The 15,545-nt window shown below is 43.7% G+C and overlaps 1 protein-coding gene across 1 annotated transcript in view; it reads right to left on the bottom strand.

Moving 5' to 3' along the window:
• Positions 1 to 370: 370 nt before the first annotated feature.
• NDUFA9 (NADH:ubiquinone oxidoreductase subunit A9) overlaps positions 371 to 15,545 on the bottom strand; it is a 34,896-nt gene continuing 19,721 nt past the window's right edge. Inside the window, exons 7-11 of the mRNA XM_002920439.4 lie at positions 13,256 to 13,323; positions 11,970 to 12,046; positions 6,759 to 6,854; positions 3,474 to 3,540; positions 371 to 664 (exon numbers count right to left, since the gene is read on the bottom strand). Coding sequence (XP_002920485.1) covers positions 494 to 664; positions 3,474 to 3,540; positions 6,759 to 6,854; positions 11,970 to 12,046; positions 13,256 to 13,323 — 479 coding nt within the window. The 3' untranslated portion in view covers positions 371 to 493. The remainder of the gene's footprint in view (positions 665 to 3,473; positions 3,541 to 6,758; positions 6,855 to 11,969; positions 12,047 to 13,255; positions 13,324 to 15,545) is intronic.

Here is a 15,545-nt window from a genome sequence, read left to right as displayed (position 1 = left end):
TGTTTCTACATGTACGGATTAGTTTTTTAAGTGTATGTAGATGTCATTAAGATAAATTTTTGAAAATACCTTAAGTGTGATAAGTTCAGGTTAGTTATGGGACACTATATATTTTCTCAATTAATGGACATTAAAAGACAATTACATACTGCATATCGGGGTCATCACAATATTTGGACATTAAAAAGGGGTCCTTGTCTTCCAAAACATATGCCAGAAATAGCCTGACATAGGGAAATTCAAATCCTTCAATATTTCAGAGAATAAATAATACATATGTCATTATTAAATATATAAAGAAATTATGTTCAAATTCTAAATGACTGAATTTCTCATTTTATAAATGAGGAAAGAAAAAGCTGCAGCAGAATTTTACCTCAGATGATTTAATAGAGGGACCTTATTCACTATATACAGGATTTTCTGACAACAGGGGGCTGGTCGCCAGCCAGGTGACCCGACCAACACGGAAAATCCGGGGCAGCGCAGGCCGCTAAAAGTCGACAGTCTTGGCCGGCTTCACGTCTTCAATTTCGGACGAGAGCCAGCGGTAAGTACGATGGCGCCGCAGCACCTCAATGGCCTTGAGCTCCAGGGGTGTGGCCTGAATTCCAAGGTCTTCCAAGCCCGGCAGGTGAGGAAACAGCATGTCTGTGACATGAAGCTGTGGACACACAGAACCACGGAGAACTCAGAACGGACCAAGAACACAAAGTGCTATCTCACCGAGCCCTGAAGAAACACTCAAGCTGGCCTGAGTCCCATCACCAAGCCTCGTCGTCTCCAGGGGACACGTGGCTCTTTTCGATTCCTGAACCTCACTAAAAGTAGACCACAGAAAAGGAGCTTAAGGGAAGGAAAAAGGCAAGGTCACCAAGTATCAGCGCAAAGGTCCCCAGCACCACCCACGAACACGGAACACTGGCTCCTGATGAGCCATTCCCCAGACTGAACCAATCAATGTGCAATGGAGAAGCGCCGCTCACCACGCTCAGGGTGGCTTCACAGGAGGTCCAGGAAGAAAATAAAACAGGGGCTAATGCAGAACCAGCCCATTCCCCAATTCTCCCTTGTGCACGGGCCTTCTGCTTCCATTCGTACTGTTGAACTAAGGAGATAATTGGCGTTTGTTCCTTGCTCATTAAGAGATGATCCATTAACCTTTGTGCTCCTGCTATACTTCACCCGGCTGATCGACGCTCACCATAGACCTAAAACACCAAACCCATCTTGTCTGTGCAGGAGAATGAGCTGGAAGACTTTCAAGATCCCAGACCAGCCACAAGCACATGAAGAGAATCAATGTGCATATAGAGCAGCTCGCTCCTTCATCCTCCCCACCTGACAAAGTCTGCAGTTTTTACTGGAGTGCTACAAGGCAGCCTCCAAATCCAAAGCCCACCTGGCCTACTGCATCCACGCCGGCTCCACTATTAGTGTAAGAAGCACATTTGCACAAGATACATGCTAGTGTTCGGACAGTCAGTCCTCCTGTCCGATCTTTCATGAATGTAGAAGGGTATCTTGCACACTGTTTCAGCTTTCCAGGCACAGCCTGTCAGAGGGGAAGATCATGCCCGGCCCATTCACATCTGTTCCCCAAGGACTACTTTCTCATCTTCTCTATGTTTTAACTTTTAGGGAACATTCAGAGGATCATTTGGTTATTCTTGTTGAGAAAAGGTCAATAGGTCTTCAAAGGTAGAGATAATAAAGAATTTTTATTTTGTGTTCTTCCTTGAAACACTTCTACACGGTGTGGGAGACTAGCATGGGAGACAGCAAGACAGAAAGAACCAGAGCTCTGAAACCCAACACACTGTAAAGGGACAAGACAGGCAGCCTGAGAGTGATCAAGAGAATGAGAAAGGAATAATCGACCTACCTGGATTAGGGTGGGCAGACTTGAGACCTTTCTTTTTTTTTTTCTTTAAAAGATTTTATTTATTTATTTGACAGAGTGAGAGACAGCCAGTGAGAGAGGGAACACAAGCAGGGGAGTGGGAGAGGAAGAAGCAGGCTCCCAGCAGAGCAGGGAGCCCGATGCCGGGCCGATCCCAGGACCCTGGGATCACACTCTGAGCCGAAGGCAGACACTTAATGACTGAGCCACCCAGGCGCCCCTCAAGGCCTTTCTTTAAGCCCAAAATGTTCAATACTATTATATACACTTTCAGAATAAAAAGTTGAAAAAAAAAAAACAAAGGGCCGAGAGAGGCAGGAGGAGTAAGAGCCGGCATATATTTTGAGGGTTGCCTGAATAATACTGCTGATGGTCAACGGCTGTGCTGCCCAATAGAGTGGCCACTGGCCAAATGTAATTTTCATTTAAATTTAAATTAATTAAAATTAAATAAACTTCAAATCTTATTTCTGCAGTTACACTAGCCATATTTCAAACATTCAATAGTCATATGTTGCTAGTTGCTATGTTTTGAACACTGTAGACTACAGAACATTTCCATCACTGCAGAAAGTTATACTGGACAATGCTGGTTTAGAGTGGTAAGAGAAAGGAATCAATCAGGGGAGAATTCCTAGATTTCTGACTTGAGCAAAAGAGAGAACAGTGATCTTATTAATTAAGATGAGAGAGGCCAGGAGAGAAGCAGGTTTGCAGTTCTATTTGTGGAGATGTTAAGTTCCAGAAAACTGTATGAGACCCAAATAGATGGAAGAGTCTGCAGCTGGGGAAGGTGGGGGGCGATTCAAGGCTGGAGATACAAATGCAGCTGTGGGCTCACAGACAGCAGCTGGGGCATGGAACGAGGGGAGGGTCGTTCAGAGAATGAGCAAAGATACAAATGGGCTGAGGACAGAGCTCGTGGGTCCCCCAACATTTACAGATCAGGGAGAAGAGGGTAAACCAGGAAGGGAAACTGAAAAGCATGGCCGAGTAAGAGGAGGAAAAAAAGGGAATACAGAGATGGCCAGAAAACAGATCGGCAAGTGAGGGTTCAGGGAGAGAAGGGGTGATCATAGGTAATCTGGAAAGGAGCAGCTTGTGGGGAGAAATGGGAATAAGAGCCTGAATGGAGTGGGTTAGAAAGACTGAGGTAAGCAACGGTTAACAGCAGGAATAGACAGCTCTTCTGAAGAGTTATGACTCAAAGGAACCCAGACAAACAGGGCGGTGGCCAGAAGGGACAAGGGGGAAGGGAGGGTTTCGCCTTTAAAAAAACGGAGCCTTAAAGGCATGTCTTTGTGCTGTTGGGGACAATCCAGCAGAGAAGGAAAACAGATCATGTCTGAGAGAAGCTAAGGGAGCACCCCAACAGCTGGAGCAGGCTGGGGGCGGGGGGGGGGCGTCGTTTCAGGGCCCAAGCCGTGGGGCTCGCCTCAGATAGAAGAAGAATGGACAAGAGCACACAAATAACCCAAGCCAGCAAGCGGACAAAAATCAATTCTAACTTCCCCATCTCTGTAGCTCTCTGCCCAGTACCTGGCCAAGCAGATGTGCATCCCATACTCACCCGCTCCACTTTATCCCTTGTCGTCCACGGCTCAAATGGACTCATTTCAAAGAGTCGTGCCACCCATCTGGAAAACGGAATAAATGTGGCACATGTGGTAAGTGTCTCCACACCCAACACTCAAGCTGCAGAAGCACCAGGAGAAAGGCTGCGGTAGAGGCAGGAGCTCCCTGATGTGTTTTGTTTTGTTTTTAAGAAAATAACTAATATCCTGGCACCACGACCTGTGAGGCTACCTTTCCTCTCAAGCTAACCCAAGCTGACTGCCCTAACTGGTGGCAGTCCTGTTCTCCACAGAAGACACAACAAATCTGAAACACTAAAAATTAAAATAAAGCCATTAGTAGAAACAAAACAAAAAACATCCAACATGCAGAGAAGTCAGTGCCGTCTAATCTAATTTAAACCTCAGACATGCAGATATGCTTCTGTGAAGGGTGCGGGGCGAGCCAAGTAGTATGCAAGATGCAAACTGTAATACTTAAAAGCAGGGACCCCAAGGGAACCAAAAAAATTCAAAAGGGGAAGCCTAAGATGGATGATTCACATCAGGAAGCAAACATAAAACCCAGGACAAGAGAGCTGCCTGCCTCAATTAATGCCATCTCTCTACCCTTACTGAAAACAGGGTTTTCCTTATCTGCCACCGAGTTCCAGTTAAGTATCCTCAGGGCAGGGGGTCTCAGCCTGTGTCCAGGGAACCCTGGGAATTCCTCAGGGTCCCCCGGCCCCCCGCGCTCAGAGGGTTGCCCGTCACTACAGCTGGACTCAGGGTCCCCCGGCCCCCGCGCTCAGAGGGTTGCCCGTCACTACAGCTGGACTCAGGGTCCCCCGGCCCCCCGCGCTCAGAGGGTTGCCCGTCACTACAGCTGGACTCAGGGTCCCCCGGCCCCCCGCGCTCAGAGGGTTGCCCGTCACTACAGCTGGACTCAGGGTCCCCCGGCCCCCCGCGCTCAGAGGGTTGCCCGTCACTACAGCTGGACTCAGGGTCCCCCGGCCCCCCGCGCTCAGAGGGTTGCCCGTCACTACAGCTGGACTCAGGGTCCCCCGGCCCCCCGCGCTCAGAGGGTTGCCCGTCACTACAGCTGGACTCAGGGTCCCCCGGCCCCCCGCGCTCAGAGGGTTGCCCGTCACTACAGCTGGACTCAGGGTCCCCCGGCCCCCCGCGCTCAGAGGGTTGCCCGTCACTACAGCTGGACTCAGGGTCCCCCGGCCCCCCGCGCTCAGAGGGTTGCCCGTCACTACAGCTGGACTCAGGGTCCCCCGGCCCCCCGCGCTCAGAGGGTTGCCCGTCACTACAGCTGGACTCAGGGTCCCCCGGCCCCCCGCGCTCAGAGGGTTGCCCGTCACTACAGCTGGACTCAGGGTCCCCCGGCCCCCCGCGCTCAGAGGGTTGCCCGTCACTACAGCTGGACTCAGGGTCCCCCGGCCCCCCGCGCTCAGAGGGTTGCCCGTCACTACAGCTGGACTCAGGGTCCCCCGGCCCCCCGCGCTCAGAGGGTTGCCCGTCACTACAGCTGGACTCAGGGTCCCCCGGCCCCCCGCGCTCAGAGGGTTGCCCGTCACTACAGCTGGACTCAGGGTCCCCCGGGCCCCCGCGCTCAGAGGGTTGCCCGTCACTACAGCTGGACTCAGGGTCCCCCGGCCCCCCGCGCTCAGAGGGTTGCCCGTCACTACAGCTGGAGCACCTCTGCTTCTACCTGATTACCTACTAGGTCTTCAGTGGGTCACTAAACGCGGGGTTACACAGCTTTCTAAAAACTTAAAAACATCATTCCAGTGTGCATAAAAAAATGAAAAAGGAAGCTGAAATCGGTCAAAATTTCTCCAGGAACATACAAAAGTCTCAGATTCCAGACCACCTGTCCAGATGGCACTTTACTGGGCTATTACAGCGTAATGAAAACACCCTGACAAACCTCCAACTCTGTGCTCTGGTTGTGTGTTAACAGAGGACCCCCGCTGTCCATTTCCGTGTCCTCAGCGGGCCACTCCGTGTGCATATGCCAACTCCACTACACCGTAGCTCTCAACTTCACGCACAGCCAAGGAAGCAGCTCCCTGCAGTCTGGTTACGCCCCCTGCATGGCACCAAAGCCACTATCAAAATGACCTCACTACCGACTGCAATGGATACTTTTAAGTCCTTCGCCTTATCTTTTTTCTAGCCTTTCAATTCACAAATACTGACAGAGTGCCTACTGTGTGCCAAGCACCGTTCCAGGTGCGGGAGATACAGAAGTGAACAAACAGCTGGGATCCCCTGCTTGAAACAGGCATTTCCTCCCTAAAACACCCCCTATCCCTTTAATACCTAGGCTTCCAAATGCTCCACTTTTTTCACTTACACGTCTGATGACTCACTTTGAGCCTCTTGATAAATTTCGCAGACTCTGCAGGTCCTTTAAATGGAGGTATTCCTAGCGCTTGCCCCCAACCCTCCTCTTTCACGTATACTACGTGCTCTTCCCTACCTTTATCAGTCACGGAGTATTGAGGATGAAGTCGATGGTTTGAAAAACAGAACACCCCAATAAACAGTATCACCATGCTGCATTCTGCCCATTTCTCTGACACCTAAGGGTGTCACAAGCTTCCTAAGGGTTTAGTATAATGTCTTGAGTCCCTACTGCCTGGCCGCAGACATAGGAGGCATTCGAGAAATATTTGTTGAATGAATGCAGGAGTGAAGTGCCATGCTGGTTATTAGTCAATCCCTGGCAAACTGGATGTCAAAGTCTCCCCGACCAGTTCACTAGCATGTGACATGATTGTTCTGAGATTCTAAACCTGCAAAGGGAAGAAGTGAACCAAGAAGCAGGGCAAGAAAGGATAAGGCAACCACAAGGTCAAGTCTGAATCAACCCGGCTCCTTTCCCCAACTACATGATCAGACTGGTTAATAAAGAAGGATCCCTTTCCCACGTCTGGGTGAGTGGTACAAAACAGAGGGAAACCTGATTGCTCCTTTATACAACCTGCCGAGCAGGACACTTCTCCAAATTAAAACTCAGTGGTTTCTAATGAGAGAATCTGAAGAACTGCAGATTTAATCTCTCAAGACACATTGTTTTTCTCATCCACACTGATCCACATTTCCCTCTCTTAGACACCTCTGGTTCTGTTCTAGACTTAACATCAAGACATCAGGAGCACGCCCTAGTTAGAGAATCAGAGGCTCCACTGTAATGAACATACTCTCTATAACCATAAATGAGAGCATTACAAACAACTGTATGGCATTAGCTCTATTTTAGAAGGCACAAAAAGAAGCACTTTACTTACCGATAGGCAAAATGCGGCAAAGGGTACGGCAGGAAGGGTTTGTGAGCCATAGCAAAGACATACTGCACCAGGTCAAAAAGGAGGTACCGATTGGGCCTATGAAAAGAACATTTATAGTTCTCCAAATTATTTGCTCCTTACACATTTTCTTTTTAAATTTAACAAAATAACATTTTCCTTATGAAAGAGGAAACACATACGCACTGCAGTAAATACAGATTGGCACAAAGAAAACTCACCCATAATCCCATCAAAGATAAAGTTAATATATTTAACATAGCCTTCTCATCCCCTTACATATACACATTTTTTTGCTTTTATAAATGTAAGATTACACAGCCCATCCTATTCTGCAATGTCTTTCATTCAACATTAAATCCCAATCACCTTTCTACGTCACTCAATTTTCTAGCGCATGTTTAATGATCATATAAATTGCACTGCGTGTAATCATAACTTTTTGATAAATTCCCAACTTGGGAAATATTTAAGCTATTAAATATGTTTTTCCTTTATAAAAGAATGCTTTAATGAACATTCTTACATTAAACATTTGTACTTATCCATAATTAAGTACTTAGAACATATTCTAGAAGTAGGATTGGATCAAACTATGTTGGAAATGTTAAGGCTTTTACTGACTACCTCCATACTGCCTTCCAAAAAGGTCATATCAATTCACATAAAATGCTAGCAGCCCTCTCACCAAAAATGAGTTTAGTTATAAAACTGTGCCAATCTGCTAAGTAAAAAAGGTATCCCAACATTCAATTTGTACTACCTTAATGAAAGAGATTAATTTTTTTCTTTACATAGTTTTGGCTACATACACTTTCTTTCTTTTCTCTCTTTTCTCCTGAAGGTCCCATCTATAAAGAATGATTTGTAAGAATTTGTGAGAGAGAGGGAGAACGCGCATGCACACAGGTGCACAAGAGCAGAGGGAAAGGGAGAGGTAGACTCCCCACCAAGCAGGGAGCCCGATGCAGGGCTCGATCCCAGGACCCTAGGACCACAACCTGAGCCAAAGACAGACGCTCAGCCCACTGAACTACCCAGGTGCCCCAGAATTCTTTATATTTTAAGGATATAGTTGGAAATATTTTTTACTGTTTGTACTTTGCTTTTTAATGTTTAAGTGTTTTGTGGCATACACAAGTTTAAACATTTCATTTAAGCAAAACTTCTGATTTATTTTATGATTTGAGGATTTTATATTTAGAAAATCCCTCTACAGTAACCAGTGACATAAATTCCCACATTTTCTTTTTTTTTTTTTTAAGGATTTTATTTATTTGAGAGAGAGAGAGAGGGCACAAGAGGGGGGAGGGTCAGAGGGAGAAGCAGACTCCCCGCTGATTGGGGAGCCTGATGTGGGGCTCAATCCTGGGACTCTGAGATCATGACCTGAGCCAAAACAGACGCTTAACAGACTTGAACAACCCAGGTGCCCCCCACCCCACACATTTTTTCTAATGCTTTGGGGTTCTTCAACCCATAACATACATTACTTCTGCAAAGTATTTTTGTATTGATATAAGGTAAAGATATAATACCATTTACTGAATGATCTACCCTTTCCCCGTATTTTGAAATGTCACATACTATATTCTTACATATATTTGAGACTGCTTCTGGAATTTCTATTTCACAGATCTGAATAGTTTTGTACTGGTACAACCTAGTTTTAATAATTATTATTGGTTATAATACATTTTAGTATCTCTTCACCTGTTTGCCTAGTCCCTTTGCCTCAAAAACCCTGGGAGATCTCCAGAGTTGAATGAATGTAATTCAGTGAGAAAATCCTCATTCTGACATTTTAACAAACAAAAACAAAAAAACATGAAAATGTCAGCGAGGGGAACGATCAAACAAAGGCCTCAATTAGCTTCCTTCAAGTTCCAGAAGGATGTATAAGGATCACTGCAGGGCATATGTGCTATGGCCAAAGAACAATTTGTAATCTTTGCAATGACAAGCAATACTGGTATCATGGGTAAACTAATTATATGTAATATACTAGCTCTTCAGCTGCTCTGAAGCACTTTGTGTTCTTTTAACTGTGACTCAAAGACCCATTTAAGTGCCTCGGCTCGCAGAGAAAGGCACAATGAAGCCTGTGTCCTTCCCAGCTTAGGTTTCGTGGTTCAGCATTGTAGTCATTCCATTGCAAATAGCCTCAGCAAAACCTTGTCCCCCAGCCGCCTCTCCACTATACTAGCGTAGCCAAGTCCCTCCTCTGGTTCATGCAAGTATCTGCCTTCTTGGGCCAGAACCCCAGCAAGACGGAGTTGGAGAGAAAATACAACTGGGCTACTTGGCTTCACCTATATTTCTGATCACTAACTTCAAATGGAAGACTCTGTTCTGCGTTACTACCCTACTATACTCTAAGAGGTGTTCTTCTCTGCTCCCAGGGAATACTTCCTATCTTCTCCTCAGTCCTGAAGGTTTCCACATACCTCTCCGACCCACCCCACCCTGCCTTTTAGCTGCTGATCTCCCCACTCGTCATCATTTTCTTAATGGTGCCTTCTGAAGTACATAAGTTTTCCATTTTGGTAGAGTCTAATTTATCAGTTTTTCCTTTATGAAGTATGCTATTGATATCACATCTAAAAACATCTCTGCCTAGGGGCAACTGGGTGGCTCAGGCGGTTAAACGTCCAACTCTTGGTTTTGGTTCTGGTCATATCTCCGGGTCGTGAGATCAAGTCCCGAGTCCACTTCCACCCTCAATGACAAGTCTGCTTGAGAGTATTTCACACTCCCTCTCCCTCCCCCTCTGCTCCTCCCCTCACTCACACTCTAAAATAAATAAATAAAATCTTAAAAAATAAAATGAAATACAAAATCTCTACCTAGCCCAAGGTCTAGAACATTACTTTTCTTCCAAAAGTTTTATAGTGTTAACTCTTACATTTAGGTCTCTAATATATTTTGAGTTAACTTTTCATGTATTGTGTGAAGTTAAGAGCCTAGGTTCATCTTTTTTGCATATGGATTTCCCAGGACCATTTGTGGAAAAGATTATTCTTTCCCTACTGATGTGTCACAGCACTTTTGTCAAAAATCAATCACCCATAAACACAATTCTATTTAATTCTTCTATATTCTATTCTCATGCCAGTATCACACTGTCTTTATAACAGTGGTTTTAGAGTAAGTTTTTAAATTAGGAAATTTAAGTGCTCTAGCTTTATTTTTCTTTGTCAAATGGTTTTGGCTATTGTGGATCTCTGCATTTCCAAATAAATTTAGAATTAATTTGTCAATTTTTGCAAAAAAAAAAAAAAAACCTGCTGGAACATGGATAGGATTGGGTTGAATAGATAGATGAATTTGGGGAAAACTGCCATTTTAACAATATTGGTTCCTTTAGCCCGTGACCATGAGATGTCTTTCTGTTTACCTGACTCTTTAATTTCCCTCAGCAGTGTTTTGCAATTTTCCAGCTACAAGTCTTGTATTTGTTAAATTTATACGTAAGTACTTTATTCTTTTGATGCTATTGTGAATAAAATTATTTTCTTAATTTTATTATCAGATTGTTCATTTGCGAATATATGGAAACTGAGTTTTATTTTTTTTAATTTTTTTTAAAGATTTTATTTTTTATTTATTCGACAGAGAGAGAGACAGCCAGCGAGAGAGGAAACACAAGCAGGGGGAGTGGGAGAGGAAGAAGCAGGCTCATAGCAGAGGAGCCCGATGTGGGGCTCGATTCCATAATGCCAGGATCACGCCCTGAGCCGAAGGCAGATGCTTAACCGCTGTGCCACCCAGGCGCCCCTGGAAACTGAGTTTTATATACTGGTCCTGCACCTTGTGACTTTGCTGACTTTATTAGTTTTTAGAGTTTTATGTATATGTGTGTCTACCAATATGTAATGAATGAGTGAGAGAATGGACCAATGTCCTATAGTTCATTAATAACTATGAAAAAACTAGGAGCAAAATTAAGTTCTTGTGCTTCTGCCTTCACCTCTAAGTGTCTGAGAAATAAGCAAAGTTTCCCCCTGGGCTAAAGAGACAAAAAAAAGAAACACAGATGCCTATCTAGTTTTGCACACACAAAATGTATATGCTGCCATGCTTAGCACTACCTTTCCCGCCAACGTGCCAAACAAGTATGACACACCGCAGCCCAGCAAAGAGACTCGAGGGGACTGGGAAAAGGTAAAGAGGGAAACGGCTAACTCCTCCCAGAGCTATTTCCACCAAGTAGAAAGCAAAGTCTGGAAAGCCATTTCTGGTTTTCTTTTCTTCAGAATCCTAGTCTAACTACCGTTCGACTAGAGTCAGATGTTTTTGAGTTTAGTGATTTATGGACCCTGAGCTGAACACACTTTTTGTGACTAAATCTCCTGGAGTATATCACTCTGTGCTAACAGAGTGAACTTAGGAACTCAGAGAGAGGCATACATCTTGCAGCCGCTAGATATGGAAACACAATATGATTTTTTGCACTGACAAAAATTTTACTAAACTAAGTCTATAATAATAGTGAAAAACATGACAATGTATGAATTCATAATCCTGGCAATATATCCTTTGCTTCCTGGCTTAGAGAGAAAAGCGTCTTTTCTCTGGAAGCAAATATTTCTTAGGAATTAAGCCATCAACTGTTGAATCAGATCCTCACCTTTCAGGAAACTTTAGGTGTCCTTAGTTTGCTTCATAGCAACTGTACCCCAAACCAGCCCTCTCCAACCTTTTGGGGGCATTGCGATACTCCATCAAAAGCAATTTACTTTTGCAACTGCATATGCTCCCTGAAAGTATTCTGTTCATGTTTCTGAATCTATAGTAACATCTTTTTATATGTTAAAAATAACACTGGAGTAGTACAAAATCATCCTTGGTGATCACTGGACTAAGTATATGTAATAGTCTGGTTCTCTCTGACTTTGGTGACAGAAAAATCACTTATTAAATTAGATTCCCCCAGTTTGCTCAAAATTCTGATTTAATAGAACCATTCAGGAGATTTGTGACAATAGCAGCCTTTGGACAGCTCTTTGAGACACACTGACCTCAGGGCTAGGGGAATAAAATTTCTGGAATAAATACAGTTAAAGAAAAACACTAAAAATGCAACAAATAAATCTGTAGTGACATGTTCAGAAGTTACTGGTCTTGTAAATCATTACATATTGTTCACTTAAACAGGCAGCGCAAGTTTAAAGTCAAACGCTAGTCACCTACCCAACGAAGGCAAAAGACTTCCCTCTGGAATCTGGATCCTTAACTGCACTAACAATTCCTTTCGATACATCTACAACCTATAAGAAATCGTAACACATGTTTAAGTAATTATTGAAAGAGAAAAACACAGGGATGGGGAGAGGGAGGGTGGGAGGGAGGAAGGAAAGAGGGCCACATGAATCACTACCAAAACATAAAAAAAATAAATTAAAAAAAATTAAAATAATGGCACTGTTTTGAGAAAGCTCCTTAAAGAACCCACTCCTCAAGGGCTCAGATGGTCTGCATATGGGAAGGTTCACCTAAATATTTTTCCTAGTCAGAACATGTTCATGCTCAGACAGCTGTGGAGGCCTTGTGATTGGATTCTGCCCATTATCTCTGCAATCTCACCTCTTACCACTTGTCCTAACACTGTTACCACGCTGTTACCAATTAGTAGGCGGAATCCTATACAACTGCCAATATCCTACCATTTTGACTTTCCCAAATAATGATTTTATATGATTTTAGACCCCATGGTTTTCAACTGGGGGCGTTTTGTCCTCCCCTGGAAGGCCCTTTTCGCAAAATGCCTGGAGGTACTTGTAGATGTCACAGTTGGGGAGGTAGTGCTACTGCCATCTGGTGGCTAGCAGCCAGAAATGCTGCTAGACATTCTACAACAGCCCCTCCAACAAAGAATTATCTGGCCCAAAATGTCAACAGTGCCACAGATGGGAAACCCTGGTTTCAACATAATATGGAACTCAACGCGCGCTTACCTCCGGACCCCTGTATATACTGTTCCTTCTGCTTGGCATGCTCTTCCCTAATCCCCTTCGTCTGACTTGCCCTAGTCATCTTTAAAGTCTCACCTGTGGGAGGCTGTCCCTGACCCTGAAGTGTGGACTCAGTGTCCCTCTGCTGTAATTACATAAATCTTCTCCCTATGACAGCACTTACCACACCACATGACAATTGCTTTGCTAGCCTGCCCCTGAAGGAGGCCAACGTGAGGAGAGCAATTTCTGTCTAGTTCATATCTCTATATTCCCAGTGACATGTACAGTCTGGTAGCCTTATAGCCAGAAAAGCAATATTCTGGCACACTCAATTTACTTTTCTTAAGTGAGCGAACAAGTGAACACACAGAGAATACATGTACCTCTTAGGTAAACTGAGAGGCAAGCAGTTGGAGCAAGTTGAAAAGAGGACAATGATGGAGTTACAAGATTAGGATAAAACCAGAAAACTGATCACCTGACTTTGAATCCAGCCAAAGCCCCTTCACCCGGGGTACTTACGTATACTGGTTGTTTCACTGTCTTCTTGCCCAAGGAAATAAGGGGTACACCACCAAACCAGCGAGTATCTGGCAGAAAAAGAGAAGTATACTTAGAAGGCCTCGACTACTAGAAGCCTCGCCAAACTCCGTGTGCTCCAGGTTAGCAGAATCACTTTGCATAACTGAAATAATGGAATAAATGTACCAGACACTGAGGAAGCTAATGGGCAGCCACTTGTTCGTCAGAGAAGAAACACAGGAAGTAAAAAGGCCAAGTCTTCGAGGATGTGGAGAGCAAGGGAAAATAGTCAAATGGCTTGGCCGCTTGGTGCATGGCCACTCCCAAGACTGGACAATCACTGCACCCCACTCTGAGGAGGAACGTAGGAATCAACAGATAAGCAATATAACGTGGGCAACTCAGAAAAAGACTCTGGTAAAAAATGGGAATTTAGGATATGATGAATGCATTACCACAAATATGCGGGAAACGAAAAGATTATTTAATTCATGGTGCTGAGACAATCATTTTATTAAAATGAGGAAAAAAGAGAGGAAGGGAGGGAGGGAGAAAAGGTTCATATCTCACTATAAACCCAAAGCAAATCCCAAGTGGATTGAATGTAAAGGTAAAAAAAGCCTTACCAAAATTTTTTTAAAGTAGACATTATTAAGAAGAGCATCGAAAAGAATAAAACACTCAGAAATAAACGTAACCAAGCTGGCTAAAGACTTGCACACTGGAAACTATAAAACACCACTATAAGATTTATTTGTTTATTTGAGAGAGAGTAAGAGAGTAGGGAGAGGGGCAGGCAGAGAGGGAAACAGAGAATGTCAAGCAGACTCCAAGCTGAGGGTAGAGCCCAATGTGGCCTTTTTCCACAACCCTGAGATCATAACCTGAGCCAAAACCAAGAGTTGGATGCTTAACCAACTGAGCCACCCAGGCGCCCCCGCTGAAAGAAATTTAGTAAGATACAAATAAACAGAAATACATCTCATGTTCATGGTGGAAGACAACACTGTTAAGATGCCAAACTACCCAAAGAATCTACAGGTAATGCAATCCCTATCAAAATCCCAATGGCATATTCTGCAGAAGTATAGAAAACTCCATCTTAAAATTCATGTGGAATCTTCAGGGACCCCAAATAGCCAAAGCTATTTTAAGAAAGAAAAACACAGATCATATAGGATATTTCAAAACTTACTACAAAGCTACAGTAATCAAGATCAAAACAGTGGCATAAGATAGACATATAAACCGGTAGAACAGAACAGAAATAACTTTTATATGTATGGTTAAATGATTTTTTTGACACGGTGCCAAGACAATTCAATGGAGAAGTGACAGTGTTTTCAATGACATCAGTTTCAATGATGCTGGGAGACCTGAATATCCCCATATGAAAGAATAAAGTTAGACCTTTACCTTACACCATATACAAAAACTAACTCACAATGGATCAAAGACTTAAATATAAGAGTTACAACTACAAAATCCTTGTAAGAAAATTTGGGGGAAAGTTTCATGACACTGGATTTAGCAATGACTTCTTGGCTATGATACTAAAACATAGGAAACAAAAGTAAAAACAGATAAACGAATTTGGGGAAGGGAGGGAAGACAGTGACATAATTCAGTCCAAAGCAGATAATAAATTTTCTTTTATTTTAATTAATTAAGTAAGTAAGTAAGTAGGCTCCATGCCCAGTGCAGAGCCCAACATGGGGCCTGAACTCACAACTCTGACATCAAGACCTGTGCTGAGATCAAGAGTCAGAAGATTAACTGACTGAGCCACCCAGGCATCCCAATAAATTTTACATTACATGTTTTTTACCACAGTTTTTTTTTGAAATTGGAAATTAATACAGAATGTGAAAAGACATGAGCAATCAGGGTGAAAAAACACAGCATGAAAATATCTAAATTGGATAAATGAACTGTGGCCCATACATACAATGGAATATCATTCAGCTATGAAAATGAAATGAGCTATCAGCCATGGAAAAGCATGAAGGAAACTTAAATGCGAGGCTAAGTGAAGGAAGCCAATCTGAAAAGGCGACGTAGCATATGATTCCAACTATGCGATATTCAAGGAAAGGCAAAACTATGGAGACGGAAAAAGATGAGAGGTTGCCGGAAAAAGATTAGGGGTGAGGGCAGCAGGGTAAGGAGGAAAGGATAAGTAGGTTGAGCACAGGAGATTTTTAAGGCAATGGAACTATTCTCTATGATACTCTAATGGTAGGTAGATGTCATTATACCTTTGTCAAAATCCACAGAATGTACAACATAA

Source organism: Ailuropoda melanoleuca, chromosome 16, assembly GCF_002007445.2.
Source record: "Ailuropoda melanoleuca isolate Jingjing chromosome 16, ASM200744v2, whole genome shotgun sequence".
In the NCBI taxonomy this organism is placed as follows: domain Eukaryota; kingdom Metazoa; phylum Chordata; class Mammalia; order Carnivora; family Ursidae; genus Ailuropoda; species Ailuropoda melanoleuca.
Note: the sequence above shows the minus strand (reverse complement) of the source record. Positions and strands in the feature narration are given on the sequence as shown.